The sequence below is a fragment of the Trypanosoma brucei genome, chromosome 10 (genome assembly GCF_000210295.1).
Source record: "Trypanosoma brucei gambiense DAL972 chromosome 10, complete sequence".
Taxonomy (NCBI): Eukaryota; Euglenozoa; class Kinetoplastea; order Trypanosomatida; family Trypanosomatidae; genus Trypanosoma; species Trypanosoma brucei.
Genome location: NC_026743.1, coordinates 374456 through 387877, shown reverse-complemented (window position 1 = coordinate 387877; position 13422 = coordinate 374456). Strand labels below are relative to the sequence as shown.

General features: G+C 50.4%; 8 protein-coding genes across 8 annotated transcripts; 7 read left to right on the top strand and 1 right to left on the bottom strand.

Moving 5' to 3' along the window:
• Window positions 1–448: 448 nt before the first annotated feature.
• Window positions 449–892, top strand: TbgDal_X1900 (hypothetical protein, conserved; the record flags this gene model as incomplete). Its single annotated transcript, XM_011779073.1, has 1 exon — window positions 449–892. One exon carries the CDS (start codon window positions 449–451, stop codon window positions 890–892), a length of 444 nt encoding a protein of 147 aa, XP_011777375.1.
• A 947-nt stretch (window positions 893–1839) lies between these two features.
• TbgDal_X1890 (hypothetical protein, conserved) lies at window positions 1840–2970 on the top strand (the record flags this gene model as incomplete). The annotated part of the gene is made up of 1 exon (XM_011779072.1): window positions 1840–2970. One exon carries the CDS (start codon window positions 1840–1842, stop codon window positions 2968–2970), a length of 1131 nt encoding a protein of 376 aa, XP_011777374.1.
• Window positions 2971–3360: 390 nt separating this feature from the next.
• On the top strand, window positions 3361–3690 carry TbgDal_X1880 (ribosomal proteins L36, putative; the record flags this gene model as incomplete). The annotated part of the gene is made up of 1 exon (XM_011779071.1): window positions 3361–3690. The coding sequence occupies one exon, from the start codon at window positions 3361–3363 to the stop codon at window positions 3688–3690; it is 330 nt and encodes a 109-aa protein (XP_011777373.1).
• A 1123-nt stretch (window positions 3691–4813) lies between these two features.
• On the top strand, window positions 4814–5158 carry TbgDal_X1870 (hypothetical protein, conserved; the record flags this gene model as incomplete). Its single annotated transcript, XM_011779070.1, has 1 exon — window positions 4814–5158. The coding sequence occupies one exon, from the start codon at window positions 4814–4816 to the stop codon at window positions 5156–5158; it is 345 nt and encodes a 114-aa protein (XP_011777372.1).
• A 372-nt stretch (window positions 5159–5530) lies between these two features.
• Window positions 5531–5887, top strand: TbgDal_X1860 (ATPase subunit 9, putative; the record flags this gene model as incomplete). Its single annotated transcript, XM_011779069.1, has 1 exon — window positions 5531–5887. One exon carries the CDS (start codon window positions 5531–5533, stop codon window positions 5885–5887), a length of 357 nt encoding a protein of 118 aa, XP_011777371.1.
• Window positions 5888–6501: 614 nt separating this feature from the next.
• TbgDal_X1850 (hypothetical protein, unlikely) lies at window positions 6502–6864 on the bottom strand (the record flags this gene model as incomplete). The annotated part of the gene is made up of 1 exon (XM_011779068.1): window positions 6502–6864. The coding sequence occupies one exon, from the start codon at window positions 6862–6864 to the stop codon at window positions 6502–6504; it is 363 nt and encodes a 120-aa protein (XP_011777370.1).
• A 542-nt stretch (window positions 6865–7406) lies between these two features.
• Window positions 7407–9890, top strand: TbgDal_X1840 (hypothetical protein, conserved; the record flags this gene model as incomplete). The annotated part of the gene is made up of 1 exon (XM_011779067.1): window positions 7407–9890. One exon carries the CDS (start codon window positions 7407–7409, stop codon window positions 9888–9890), a length of 2484 nt encoding a protein of 827 aa, XP_011777369.1.
• An 864-nt stretch (window positions 9891–10754) lies between these two features.
• On the top strand, window positions 10755–12203 carry TbgDal_X1830 (19S proteasome regulatory subunit; the record flags this gene model as incomplete). Its single annotated transcript, XM_011779066.1, has 1 exon — window positions 10755–12203. One exon carries the CDS (start codon window positions 10755–10757, stop codon window positions 12201–12203), a length of 1449 nt encoding a protein of 482 aa, XP_011777368.1.
• Window positions 12204–13422: the final 1219 nt, after the last annotated feature.

Here is a 13422-nt window from a genome sequence, read left to right as displayed (position 1 = left end):
TTCCGCCTGATGTGATTGGACGGATGGAATGGCTTCCGTTGGTGGCCGAACCACCGACGGAAGAAATGAAGGCTTTGTTGCGCAAGGTGCTTGCAGAGTTGGCGGAGACAGCGTGACCTTCGGTTAGGTCGACTAACCCTGTGGGAGAAATATGCGCAGGCCGAGGGGCGGTTGACTTCTCCCACCTGACTACATTTCCACGGCTGTGGTATACACCTTCCGCTCACGGGGTCTTCGAACTCATCTGTTTAGTAGGATCTTTCTACACCGTTTTATGTCTCATTATAAGGTGAATAAAGATAAGTTATCCTTGAGAGAGGAGTGTGGAAGCAGAGTTGTTCTTCATTCGTCTTAGCTGTGGTTGCAAGTAAACCGTAGGCGGGAGGGGACGGAATAGGAGGGAATCTAACGAGGAATAAGGCACTATTGTGTGTTAGGGGAAGGATTCATGTCATATAGTCTCCGTAAACTGAGGCTTCTCGTAGATGACCCTAATGGGGAGCTGGCGACGAACCTGGCCACCGCGAAACTGTTTTGTGCCGCCGAGGACGACGGGGAATCGGAGGAGTTAGGTAGCCTCATGGGGTCTGAGGTGCACTATGCCAATTTCTGGGGTGTCGTAAGAGGACAAGTTGCCGCACTCGCTGTGATGAGGAAAGAACATTCGGCTCTTCGCCTATCCTGGTCAACTCAAGTAACTGTCATCACGCCGAATACCTTCGAGCGTCAAGGTTTTGCACATTTTACGTCAGGTGGTATGGCAGCGATCCCTTTGGTTGGAAGCTGGTTTACAAAATTTTCCCAGCGGCGGGTGCGAGAGTCATTAGTGGTGAGGGATGGGAGAGTGGTATTTCGTGACCTCAGCTTTCAGTGGGGACTTGGTGTTCACTAATGGACCCCACCACTTCCCTCTTTTCTTGCACGGGTGCGCGTGTGTGTGGTTCTGGGTCGATGGGAAGCGGTGTGAGGAATGGTGGAGGTTTGTGGAAAGTGGTATGGAACTATATCGGGTCTACGAACTGTATTCTCCGAGTCCCGTTTGGTCTGAACCCAAGTGATTATTACTTTATCTTACTTGGTCGCTGTAACTCGCATGTTGTGCGCCCATATCTACCGTTGCACACTTGTGTGCGTCTGAGGTAGGTATTTTTGTCGGTGTTGACAGCGGTCACACCACTGGAAGGTACTGGTAGGTCGATACTCACTCCAAAGCCGAACGAAGGGTAAATAAAGGGATACCCCATTCTCATTGGCTGCTCTTGTGCTGGTTCTGGTATCGGCACTTCATTCGCATCCTATGGAGATGCACGACAAGTGCGTGGGGTGCGACGTCGTTATTTTCTTTGTTTAATTAGCGTTATCAGGGGGGGGGAGGTGAATTTTGAGTGAGTTCACTACATTTTCCTCTCTAAATTCCCCGGCTCCTGGACGCGACGCAGAATGCTGCTGATACCAAGTGGTGGTAGGTACTGTGGCATTGGGACTGGTTGTAGGGCCGGCACAGTTGCACGGCTTACGGAAAATGCTGCATGCCCTTCCTGCAGTCAGTGTTAGGAAGCAGGACTTATTACGCTATTGGTGTCTGTCGCCTTTGGGCGTTGGAAGAGTACTTTGGAGTCCGTGGTACTTGTGTAAAGAGTGACCGTTTTAAAAACTAAAGACCACTTATAGCCTTCCCTTTCGCTGTTTACTTCCCCCGGCCTGTCCGCTGCAATATTGCTATGAACGGTCTTTCTTTTTCCTCCGAAGAATATTACTGAAGAGAGTTTTACTTATTTTTGTGGTACTCACTGACTCAATCACTTGCTCATTGGTACAAATAGTTGTGCGTGCAGATGGATGTACCAATCCACTTCTCTTTTGTTCTGGTTTTCTTGGGATGAAGCCACCAGTTTAATGCGGCATACAACACAACATTACAGAGTAAAATCTGAAAAGGTGCTGCCGGAGGCAGAAATGGTTAGCAATGAGGTTTCAGAGGCTATAAAGAAGAAGGACGTTTCTGTCGAGTCGAGCCTGTCTCCCTCCATGGCTGGGGCACTGTCGATGTGGTATCCGCGGTTACGTAGCGCAGACGAGATAGACTCCTTTGTTTCGCGATTTTTGGCTAGTGGTGGGGAAAATGAAATGGGCTTCTCAACCACGTTTTCTCCCCAGATAATAGACGCATCGTGTCAGCGAGGAGTGTTCCCGTTGGCCTTTGATATCGGAGGTTCGTTTGTTTACGGTCCTAAACTACACTGCCAACGCTATCTAACGCAGCTGCAGTCGCATGTAAAGGGGTTCCCCACGGGAGGTGATGATGATGAGGGAGTCTTCATGGTGAAGCGGCTGCAGGTGTCAAAGAAATATACACGTGAGAGAAATTTGAGTACGCGTGCAGCTTCCTACGATGTGTTCGTGAACCGGAAGGAAGATGTGGCCCCCGTGCTTTCTCTCATACATGCACAGCACGGAGAGAACTGGCTCTGTCATGGCCTTCGCGTGTGTCTTGTGCATATGTTCGTGAACAGCGAGCGATACCGTACAAAAATTGTTTTTACAGCAATTCGGCGTCACCGTCATGATGTTGGGACGGATGCCAAGACCGAAAGCAGTGGAGGCAGCGCCATGTGTAACCGCGCACATGGTGATCATGTTGAGGCAGGTGACCTCGTTGCAGCTGAAGTCGGGTTCGTCGTTGGCGATATTTATACCTCTGCTACAGGCGCCTACTGCGCGAGCGGTGCAGGAACGCTTCAGCTAGCGGTTGTGGGGGAGGTGATGCGCTCCGTAGGGTGTAAAGTGTGGGACTTGGGCATGGGGATGGACTACAAAGTCAAAGGTCTTGGATGCGTCCCCTTCCCACGAAAGCGGTGGTTAGCATTAGTGTTTGAACGCTCGCAGGAAGGCGCTTTGTCGGGGTTCATTGACAGCAAGTTGCGGGAGGAGTTTTCCCGCGGTGTCTCCGTCAGGCAAGTTCTGAAGTAATGCTGGCGAGTTGTGGCCAATGTGTTCATGGCTCGACTTGTTTCTTGTTTTTCTTGCTGACTGATCGAACTGCACTTCACTGCATTTGGGAGGCGGATGGTGGTTAGTTATGATTCATTCCGGCGGTGGGATTTTGTATATTCTAAGCATGCCATTTCTTCTTAATTTGACCTTCTACCTGGTTTATCGCTGTGACAAGTCTTTGCATGGCGTCACCGTCTGCTTTCACTGCGTATGTTTGTGAAGGCAGGTGCTCCCCATACTTTGCTCCAAGTAGTGGAACAACCCTTTTCACTTATGCGGTTACGTGTATCTTTCTACGTCTGCATGCGTTACCCGCTTCCTTCGATTGTGATTTCGACCTCTTTATTCCATTAGCGCAAGGTAAACATGGCTGCCACGAAGAAGGAGGCCCCCGCACCCCGCACCGGCATCATTGCTGGCTTCAACAAGGGCCACAAAACAACCCGTCGCGCCCGCCGCCCGTCATCAAACGACCGTTACGCGCTCCCTCACAAGAAGCTACGCGCCGTGAAAGCTATTATCAGTGATCTCGTTGGCTTCTCGCCCATGGAGAGGCGGGTTCAGGAGCTTCTCCGTGTGGGTAAGGACAAGCGTGCACTGAAGTTTTGCAAGAAGCGCCTCGGTAGTATTAAGGCGGCAAAGAAAAGACGTGCTAAGGTGGAGGAGGCCCTCCGCCAGCAGACGAAGAAGAAGTAGCGACGGAATATCTACTCGCCACCTTCATGAGGGATGTTGCTGTCCGTCGAACTTCTATCGTGACTGGTGCACTTTTCCTTTTCGCGCATGCCCCCCTCTGTGCATGTGGCCCTGTATGTGCTATTTCTTTCTTTATACTTCTCTCAGGCATGAGGAAGGTTTGTCATTTTTATAACTCTACGCTGATAGAGGTGGCGGACGTTGGTGCGCCGTCGTCTTCCGTGAAATGTAACTTTGTTGATGTGTCTTCCTGCTAACATAAAGCACCACACATGCAATCGTTTTTTTCCCACCTAACTGTTTTGTTACCGTTACCGTTTTGCTACACAACATAGGTACGAAGGCGAAGCGAATAGTCTGCAGATCTCAGCAAGATGGTCTAGCCAACTTTTCTCCATATTTTTCTTGATGTTGATGTGTGGGTATACGTATGCGTTGCGTCCCGAACGCCAGCGGTGGAAGGGTCAGCCTAAACAGCGCTATGCAGTCGATGCTTCCCGCGCTGGGGAACTGATGTGCTCTCTTATTCAGTGCTATCATTCAAGCTGCCTCTTTTTTATTTTTTGGTGTGCTGGGGTGTTGTGCGACTGCCCAGTTTTGTAGTGTGAACCCTCGGCAACTTACAGCTCCTTTGATGCATTCGCCGGACGCTCCGCCCCCAATTCATTTTTAACTGCTGATCCGTATGAGCTGATACTTACCGCTGGTTTATTCGCGCGCTGGAAACTCCGTTTGGTTAAAAACTTGACGAGAGCTGCAGCGCCTTCAATGAATAGGGTACGGAATGCCGTGTCGACCGGCATTATCGCTACTACGATAATTGTTATTTACGAAAGGTTTGTCCTAAACATGTAATCTCTTTTTCGCGTTGTACTTGATTCGTGAAATCTTTCACGGTCTAACGCCTCGGCTTCTTTTGCGTTCTTCGTTTTGTGCCACGGCGTGGGCGTCTCAGTGGGCCACATAGTAGTAATAAACATTGGCTGTATTTAGGATTACATCCTAATCCATTAGTATCAAAAACTCATTGTGTGTTGTAGGACAAGGTTGCGTACATAGGAAGCAATTACTCTGTTATTTTTGACGTTACTAGCTCTAGCCGACGGCGCCTCAACATTCCTTCATGACAGCGCCCGTCTCTACACTGGCAAGCCAAAAGGTGCTGTTGGATCGTGACACCCTCACTGAGGCGGAAAAGTGGCGATATGTGGTTGACAACACACTGAAGAAGGGGAGCCTTGGCTTCCTCACTGGTGCAGCTCTCTCCCTCGTTGTTTTTCGATCGGTGCCGGTCCGGGTTGCGGCTACAGCATTCGGGTGCGGTTTCGGCATTGGGAAGTCTTATATCGACACACGTTATATTCTCGGTCACGATGTGAGTGTTGAGACTGTGTGGACGGCAGAGGTGCTGCGGAAGGGTTCCCGCGGGTCCACTGGTGTGAGCGATAGAGAATCTTCCGGGAGTTAGGTTGGAGGTGTTGCGAGAGCCCTGTAGCATGTGACTTCCTTCCCCTTTTATTTTGTATGGAGTTTGGGCAGTGTATCGCTTGTTGCTCTTCCTCTGTCATCAGTGAGTGCTAGTATGGTCGGCTGCCCATTCAACCTGCCGTTCGCCCCTATTTTTCGGCGCCCTTATATTCTTTCTTTTGTTTTTGTGTGCCCCGCTTACCATTTTCTTCTCGAGGGTCTGAGTCTACCTACACGTTGTTGCATTTTAGAAAGATTAGCTCTCCGTATTTTCTGTTAATATAAGGTCTGTTTATTTTTAAGGGGCACACACGACCTAAAGATAGCATTTGTAAGGTAACCAAAAGTTTTTTTTTTCAACGGTACGAACAAGATGATGCGCCGTCTCGCTCTCCAGTCTTCGATTCGTCGTGCGACACCCTTCGCGACACCACTGGTGGCCTCCACGAAGGCTCTCAACCCTATGTGCAGCGCCATTACCATCCGTGAGGCGTCCACCGTGGCCATCTCTGTGCAGGGATTACATTACGTTGGTACAGGCCTGGCAGCCATTGCCCTTGCCGGAGTTGGTTTGGGTATTGGAACCATCTTTGGTAACCTGTTGGTGGCATGTGCTCGGCAACCCAACTTAACGAAGATGCTTTTCAACTATGCCATTCTTGGATTCGCGCTTACGGAAGCTATCGGCCTATTCGCCCTCATGCTTGCCTTTCTGATGCTCTTCTCGTAGAGACGTTCCTCCTTAGCGCTGCGCGTGCCGGCTAGCACCTGCCTCTTTCCGCATGATTGGGCACGGGGCATTAGGGATATTCCGGTACGCGGAGTTATAGGTGGTAGGCAAAGTTAGGAGCACGAAAGTTAACAAAAAAGTGGATTAATAGGAGAGATCTGTTGTCACCGTAGCGTTAAACGAAAAATTAAAAAAAAAAGGGCACATATGGTTGTTGACAGTGTAGGAGGAAGCGAATTAACGTCAGTGAACAAGGAAACGCGGCCGTTTATAAGTGTAGCGTTCGGCGAGCGAAACATGTAAATGCTGGATATCGGCTGAAACATTCATTATTATTATTATTATTTATATCTCTTTCAGCCGTGTGGGTACAGCAGCAGGCCAAGCTAGAGAACGTGAGGAGCAACGGTGAAGCCAAGAGTCATAACAAAGGTAGTGACGGTGATGCGAGTACTCTAAACGGCACCGGCACCAGGTCGAATATGGGAAGGGAGTGAAGGCAGCGCGTTTACGGTGTTCAAACAGATGCACGAACAGCTGACCTTCGTATATTTCTTTCCCTACACAAGCAAAGCAGAAGAGGGGGCGACGAATGTGGGCATGCTGCCACTCGCTCACCTGCACCTTAGCCTAATGAGGATGGAGGTGCAGCAGAGGGTGAAGGGAAACTGTTCGTGTGAAGTGGAAGCAAGGGAGGGGAAAAGGAGGTAATCACTTGAAGGGCTGGAAAGGAACACGATGTGAACCAGCTGCACTCGCGCACACGCATACGCCATCTCGGTGTGTAATATCTTTACAATTGGGCACTCTCGACCTCTACTCTTCTTGTTTTGACTTATTGTTTTGTCTTGTTTCTCCCACCCCTTTTTGCACGTAGATTCGTACTTGTGGGAATCCGATTCGTGGTCCCGTGTGTGTGTGTATGGGGGGGGGGAAATACGGGGTGCGAGGAACGGCAGTTTGAGCCACATCCGCATGATCGTTTTATTGCGATGACTTAAAACTTCTTCTGTGCGCTGAAGAAGCCAGTGACGAAAGAGCGAAACGACTGACAAATACTTTCTGCAGGCCGTTCCATCTGTAGTGAAATCCTTTGGAGCAGGTAATCATGCATTCTCTTTTGCTGTCTGTATTGCTTGACCATCACTTGTTTCTCCCCCTTCTTTTTCGTCTCCTTACATAATTCTTACTCCACTCTGCCCGCCTTGTCTCCTGCCGTGACTTCCCCTTCTCACAAAAGTTAGTGTAGGTGGTGGCCGTCCGGGCCCATCGTCTCAATCCCAGCTGGTCTTTGCTTGTGTGTGGCCGAAGGAGGGCAGCTGCGCCTCGCTACCACAACGATATAGAAGGCTGGAAATAAAGTAAAAAAAAGGGAAGGGGGAAGGAGTGGAGAACCACACGTTGGCAGATAAGAGAGGCTGCGCACGGAAAAAGTCGCTACGTACGGGGAGAGGGTAAGAGGAAACAGTGAGAAAAGGTGACACGTGATTACTGGATTGACTTGTAGGTTTGTTTGTTAATGGCACTCAGTTTATCGGCGAGCAAGCGGGTCGCTTACCATGATTTGTTCATGGATCTACACGGAAGAAGGCCGTCGGGAAGGATACGGCTGGTAAGTGAAGCCGCTCCTGAGGCCTCTGCTGCGTGGGCAACTTCATGGAGTGCCTTTGCGTCGGGGGGTGCGCAAGACGCTGGAATGGGTCGGTCAAAGAAACGAAAGTTGGCGGGTGAGCACGTAGCCGTGGCTTTCAATCGTACAAAAGGACAAGCATCAACAGAGCTATTCTTCCACGTCGCCGTATTCCGATGCGACACGTGGGCACTGCAGTGGGTGGCGCGTGCTAGTTCCGCCGACCCCGCGGCGCGCGTGCTTGACGTGTGCTGTCTAAGTGCTAATATTGTTGCCTTCCTCGTCGAATGCAAGGACGAGAGTGAAACCCGGGCAGAGTTGTGTATTGCCACAAGGTTTAGTATCCCATCCTCTGAGAACCTAAGCAATGTCAGGTGGCGGTCATTCATATCTGAAGCCCGTGTGGTGGACACAGGTTTTACTGCCGAAGGTATTCGCAGCATTCAAGCACTTTCAGCCACATCACTACTTGTGCTTACAGGCAGCGGCCGCTTGGTACGGGCTACCGTGTCCCGCATGGAAACAATGGAGACGACGTGCGAGCAGGTTGCCTCATTGAGCGTCATGATTCGGCGTACCCGCGGCACGCACACCACATCTGCGCTAGTGGTTTCTCGCAACTGTTGCGGGAAAGGCAGTGCTGAAACGAAGACAAAGGACCGGACTTACGCAGCTGTGTTGAACGACAATGGCTCAAAGTGTTATGTGTTAGATCTGATGGCCCCTTGTGCGTCGCGGAAGTTACAGCACATCACTTTTCCCAAAGACACAATTGCGGAGCGGGTTGAGTTTGCTGGATCGTATATGCTGGTGGTGACACTTCGCCTTAAGGAGAGTTCGTCATACGTGTTGCAGTTTACGTGCCTGGTTCCACAGGACTCGCCCTCCGAAGGGTCTTTCACAATGACTTCCTTTGACCTAATCCACCTGACGGCCCGGCGCACTCCACTTGCAACTATGTACGATTCTGAGAAGGAGACACACATTGTTGTGTCACAATGGCAGGATACCGCTGAGGATTCTTCGACTTCTGAGGTTGTGGAGACGGAGCAGTGGTGGAGGCGAATGGAATTCGCTGAGGTTTCGCTGGCAAGTGGGCCTTACACGACCGATGTGCTACGCGGGGCGACATGGCTTCCGCTTCCCGAGCCGTTTCGCTCCGATGTGCCTGCCCTGCGCACAGTTGTAGGGAGCGGTGTGGACAGCGACGACGGTGAGGCTGCTGAGGTGGAATATCACCAGGAACTTTCTCTGCTTAACAAGGAACGTGCAACTGGGTCGTGGCTGCCCCTTTACTTGCATTACGCTTTGGCAACCCCCTTATCTCGCATGGGGGATGGGGTGCGGGAGGTAAAGACGGTGCTTGTAACAGTGTTTGCAATTGAGACGGCACCGTTTGTTCACACACGTTTAGCCAAACAGTGGCACAACGCTGTGCAGGGACTGTTATTTCTTCTTGGTGTGGGGTGGAATGTCGGAGAGCATCGCGGTAAAATGAAGCAGATTGCGGATGGCGTTCCCGCATTTGCCGTTCCATGGAACCCAGGGCACATGCGTCGGGCGTTGCGTCTTTTTGGGCAGCGGGCCCTGCGACGGCTCTTTTCATCGGTGGCATGTGCGCTCCGCCACTCAGCGGAGCCATCAGCAGCGCAACAGCTATTTTACGGCGTGGCCACGACCTCTTTGACAGACGTTGCAATGCAAATAATTACCTTGTCGAGAAGGGTGGGGGCTCATTTGAGGGCAGAGGATGTGGAGACGGTAGTGTTGTTACTGCGCGCCTCGCGTGACTTGGGACATGCGATTGTTAATCACACCACACGTAGTCAAGTTTTACTGGAATGCATTGTAAAGGGCCGAATGGCAGGCCGCGTTCTGGGGGGATTCGATGGCCGCACAAAAGGGGATGCGGGTCGCGGTGCCGAAGGTGATGATGAGAAAAATGATGAAGTGAAGGAGGGGCGGCAAGAGTCGGTTGGGTTTCTCAGCGGAGCGAGCGAAATGCGTGTAGAACGGATGCTTCACAACCGTTACACCACCAATGACTGGTCGCAACAGCTGCTATTGAAGAGGAGTCAACACGCCGATGTCGTGGCTCAGGCCCGTCTGTATTTGAACGATGTGTTACCGTTTGTGCAACACAAACAAGAACAACCGATCTGCGAGGAGCAAAAGCAGCAACGGCAGCACCAGGGGAGGGAAGAGGAAGATGAGGAGGTAAGTGAGGAAGAGCATAATCAGAAGGGAAGAAAGACCGCCATGAATGACGCATTACTACCTGACTGGGTATTCATGGGGCGTCGCCCGCATGCTGACGCCGGTTTCACGGAATACGAAGGTATACTTTTGCGACCTGGAGGGGCTTCCAACTAGAGGCGTTCGACGATACCCCAACGGGAGTTGAGGGGACATGCTGTTCATTAAGTGGTGGGGCGACTATTTGCGATCGCCCGTCCATCTTCTTCTCTTTGCACCCCCCTTCAATTTCGTCTCCCGCTTCTGCCAGTTGTATGTTTTTGTCCTTCTTCCGTGCACGTGGCCCTACGGAGGTTGTCGATTGTCCGTTTATTAACTGGTGAGTTGGTGCAGTTTTTCTTGTGTTTGTGTTTTTATAGCACAGCGTGCGGCACGCGGCGAAATGACGTAGTAACTACGAGTAAGTGCGATAAAGGTCAAATATCTAATGATTAGAAGCAAACACACGGCCTGCAGTATTAAAATTGTTAAGCAAAGAAGTGAATAAAGAGATGCAGGGGGAAATGAGCGGTACCAATAACAAAAGGGGAAACTCTTTGGGCTTTTGTTTCGTGATGTTGCCTCATTTTGGCATCCTTCCCTCTTGTCTTCTTCCGGGTACAGTGGAGGGATGTGAGGGTTGCGTGTGAGACTCTGTGTTGATGCATACTAATTTCATCAAATGCCGCTGTTTTTTTTTTTTTTTGCTGCCACTATTATTACCTTTACTCGAGATTGAAAGGAAAGCTGAAGACAACAACACGTATCTGCAAGGCAAGCAAATCAAAGACAAGTGTGCGTGTATTTGTTTGTTTGTGTGGTAGAGCAGAAGAGTTTAAAAAGTCGAGGGGAGGCGGGCAAGGAAAACAGCAGCGGAAGTGACGAAAGCCGTGCGGGAGGTCGACACAAAACTGCAGTGGTGAAACTTGCGGTTGCAGCAGAGCGAAAAGGTTACTGTGAGTCTACACGTACAGCCAGATCGACATACAGGTACGATAGAACATGACCGACGTAGACCAATGGAAGTGTGCGAGCTTCAAGCAGGAGGAGGATCACAGCGAGGCGACGGATGCGCTGCTCGAACGCATCAATGCTACCGCCATTCCTGTTCTCTTGCGCAGTACCAATTCGAGCTTGGACGATCTCGTTAATGAGCTTTTGGCTCTCGAGAAAATGGCGCGCCTAGGTGGTGATGCTCTGTCGGCAAAACGTCTTGTAGTTGAAATATTGCGGATCTACCGCGTTCATGGAGATCACGAAAAAATGCTTGACACATTGGAAACTCTCATGCGCAAGCGTGGGCAAACCAAACAATCACAGGGTGCCATGATCGCTGAATGCGGTGTCCTCCTCACTGAAGGCAATCTGTCACGTGAGCAGCGCCGCATCGTGTTGGAGCGCGTAGTGCATCTTACTGACAGCCGTATCCATGTGGAGCTTGAGCACGTGCGATTCGCTATCGACTTAGCGAAGTTAATGGAGGACGATGGGGAGAAGCGGGCGGCGTGCGACTTGCTCAGTGGATTGCATGTGGAAACAGTGACAAATATGCCCCGCGTGGAGAAACTCGATGCTCTTAACCGCTTGATCCGGTTGTGCCTCGAGTTGGAGGATTATGAGCTCGCGCGGCTTGTGTCGCGCCGAATAAACCACCGTGCCCTGTCAAGACCCGGGGCCTTGCAGGCGAAGCTTAAATATTTCGAACTAATGCGCGAATATTTCGCGCAGCGCCGTTCTTACTTCCATGTGGCTCGCTGTTGGTACGAGACATTCCTTTCCGAAACGGATGAAACAGCCTGTGTTTCAGCCCTAAGCAGCATGGCGGTGCACTATCTTATCGCGGAGCACTCGTCGCCAAAGGAACTGGAGGATCATGCTGAGTGCGCTGCCTTTTCCCCCGCCACAAAATTTGCCGACCGCACGGCAGCAATTCAAGGCATCACTACTACTCTGAGGAAGCGGTTGGAGGAGAATCCGCAACTTCAATACCTACTGGAGAAGTTTACGAGTATTGAACTCATACGTGAGCGTGTTGCTGATGATGTAGAGGCCCTCTGCATAAATCACCCGCAGCTCGCTGGGTTCCCTGAGCGCCAGGCGTTGCTTCGTAGCCGCTGCAGCGAACACGACCTCTTGGTCATTTCCCGCTTCTATCGCCGACTGCGTCTTGTTCGACTGGCCGAATTGGTGGGTCTCACGCCGCAGCACACGGAGGAATTCCTCATGATGATGGTCGCCTCGCGCACACTGTACGCGAAGATTGATCGCGTGGATGGGTTAGTCGTTTTTGAGGCGAATAAAAACGCCAATGATGTGGTGACGGCATGGGACGAAGCTGTAGGGCGCAGTGTGGCGCTGTTGGATAAAGTTTCACACCTTATTGTAAAGGAGCGTATGCTACATAACATCACTCTCGCCCAATTGCAACAATCGGGTGCGACTGCTTCATAGCTCGCTGGATGCATTGGGAATAGATGATGATCCAATGAGAAGGCGATACAAGGGCGATGAAAGGGAGGGAGAAGATACGTGTGTGCGTGTAGGACTGGAAGGGGGCTATGCGCCTGTGGCTGCAAATGTGGGCACAAGAAATGAAGTAAGTGAGCCGAGACAATAAAGAAAGAAAAAGGAAGTGCAGGACGGATGGTGATGAGGGGTGGGTAAGCGGAAGAGGTAACCGTCTGTTAGGGGATGCCATCATACAAGCATTTTATGGTCGGTAGTGTAGACGTTGACATTCAAGGTGGGTGCGGTGGGTAATGCGAGGGATGTTTGTTGGTCAGTGTGTGGGCTGCTGCTCGACAAGTGACATTGTCTCCTATCCTTTTCTATATATATTATTATCTTTTGCTTCTGCGCACGCTCGTTTTTGGTCTGACATACCGTAGTGGTTGTGACATGTCCGGTCCAATTTGTAAAACCCTGCCCTCACCTTCCTTCTTCGCATCGGCTTTTTTTTTTTCCTCCTTTTAAAGGCGCTCTGCCTTCTCCGTTACTTCCGTTCGTTGGTTGAATCGTGGAGTTGCCTGTTCTTTTAAACGTTGCTCTCTCACTTCACCTTTGGCGCCGAGCCGCCTTCAAAATGCCACTCTGTTTTCTTTCTCATTTTCTTCCTCACTTGCGTTTCAACAATTGGTATACCATGAAGTACCGCCGCGACCGCTACAAAGGATGTTAGAAAAGAGAAGAAAAAGGGCGAGAAAACAAACCAAAATAACTTAATAGCATTTAGGAAGAAAAATGTGTGATAAAGGGAAAGTTTGCTTCCTTTCCTTTAGATTTTCGCCTATGTTCTCGTGACAATCATTAGGGTTTTTAAATGCACATTTTGTTTTCTACATTTTCTTCTTCACCCCCCTGTTTTTATTTAACTTTACCATACTTGTTTTTGAAACCCTCCTGTTGGAGTACATTGTGGGGCCCTCGTTTCTGTCGCTCTCCTCTTGAACGACCGTCCGCACACGGGGAGGAGGTGCTGCACCATTCCTCTGTTGTTTTTGTTATGATTCAGTGGAGAGGACCCAGCTAAAATACATACGTATATGAACAAGTTCAATGAATGTAATTTACCTGTTCTTAGTGTATAAATGTTAGCTGCACACTTTTCTTTTCTTCTTGTTTGCACACCCCTGAACTACTGTAGACGAGAGGAAGCAAGAGGGAAGGAAAA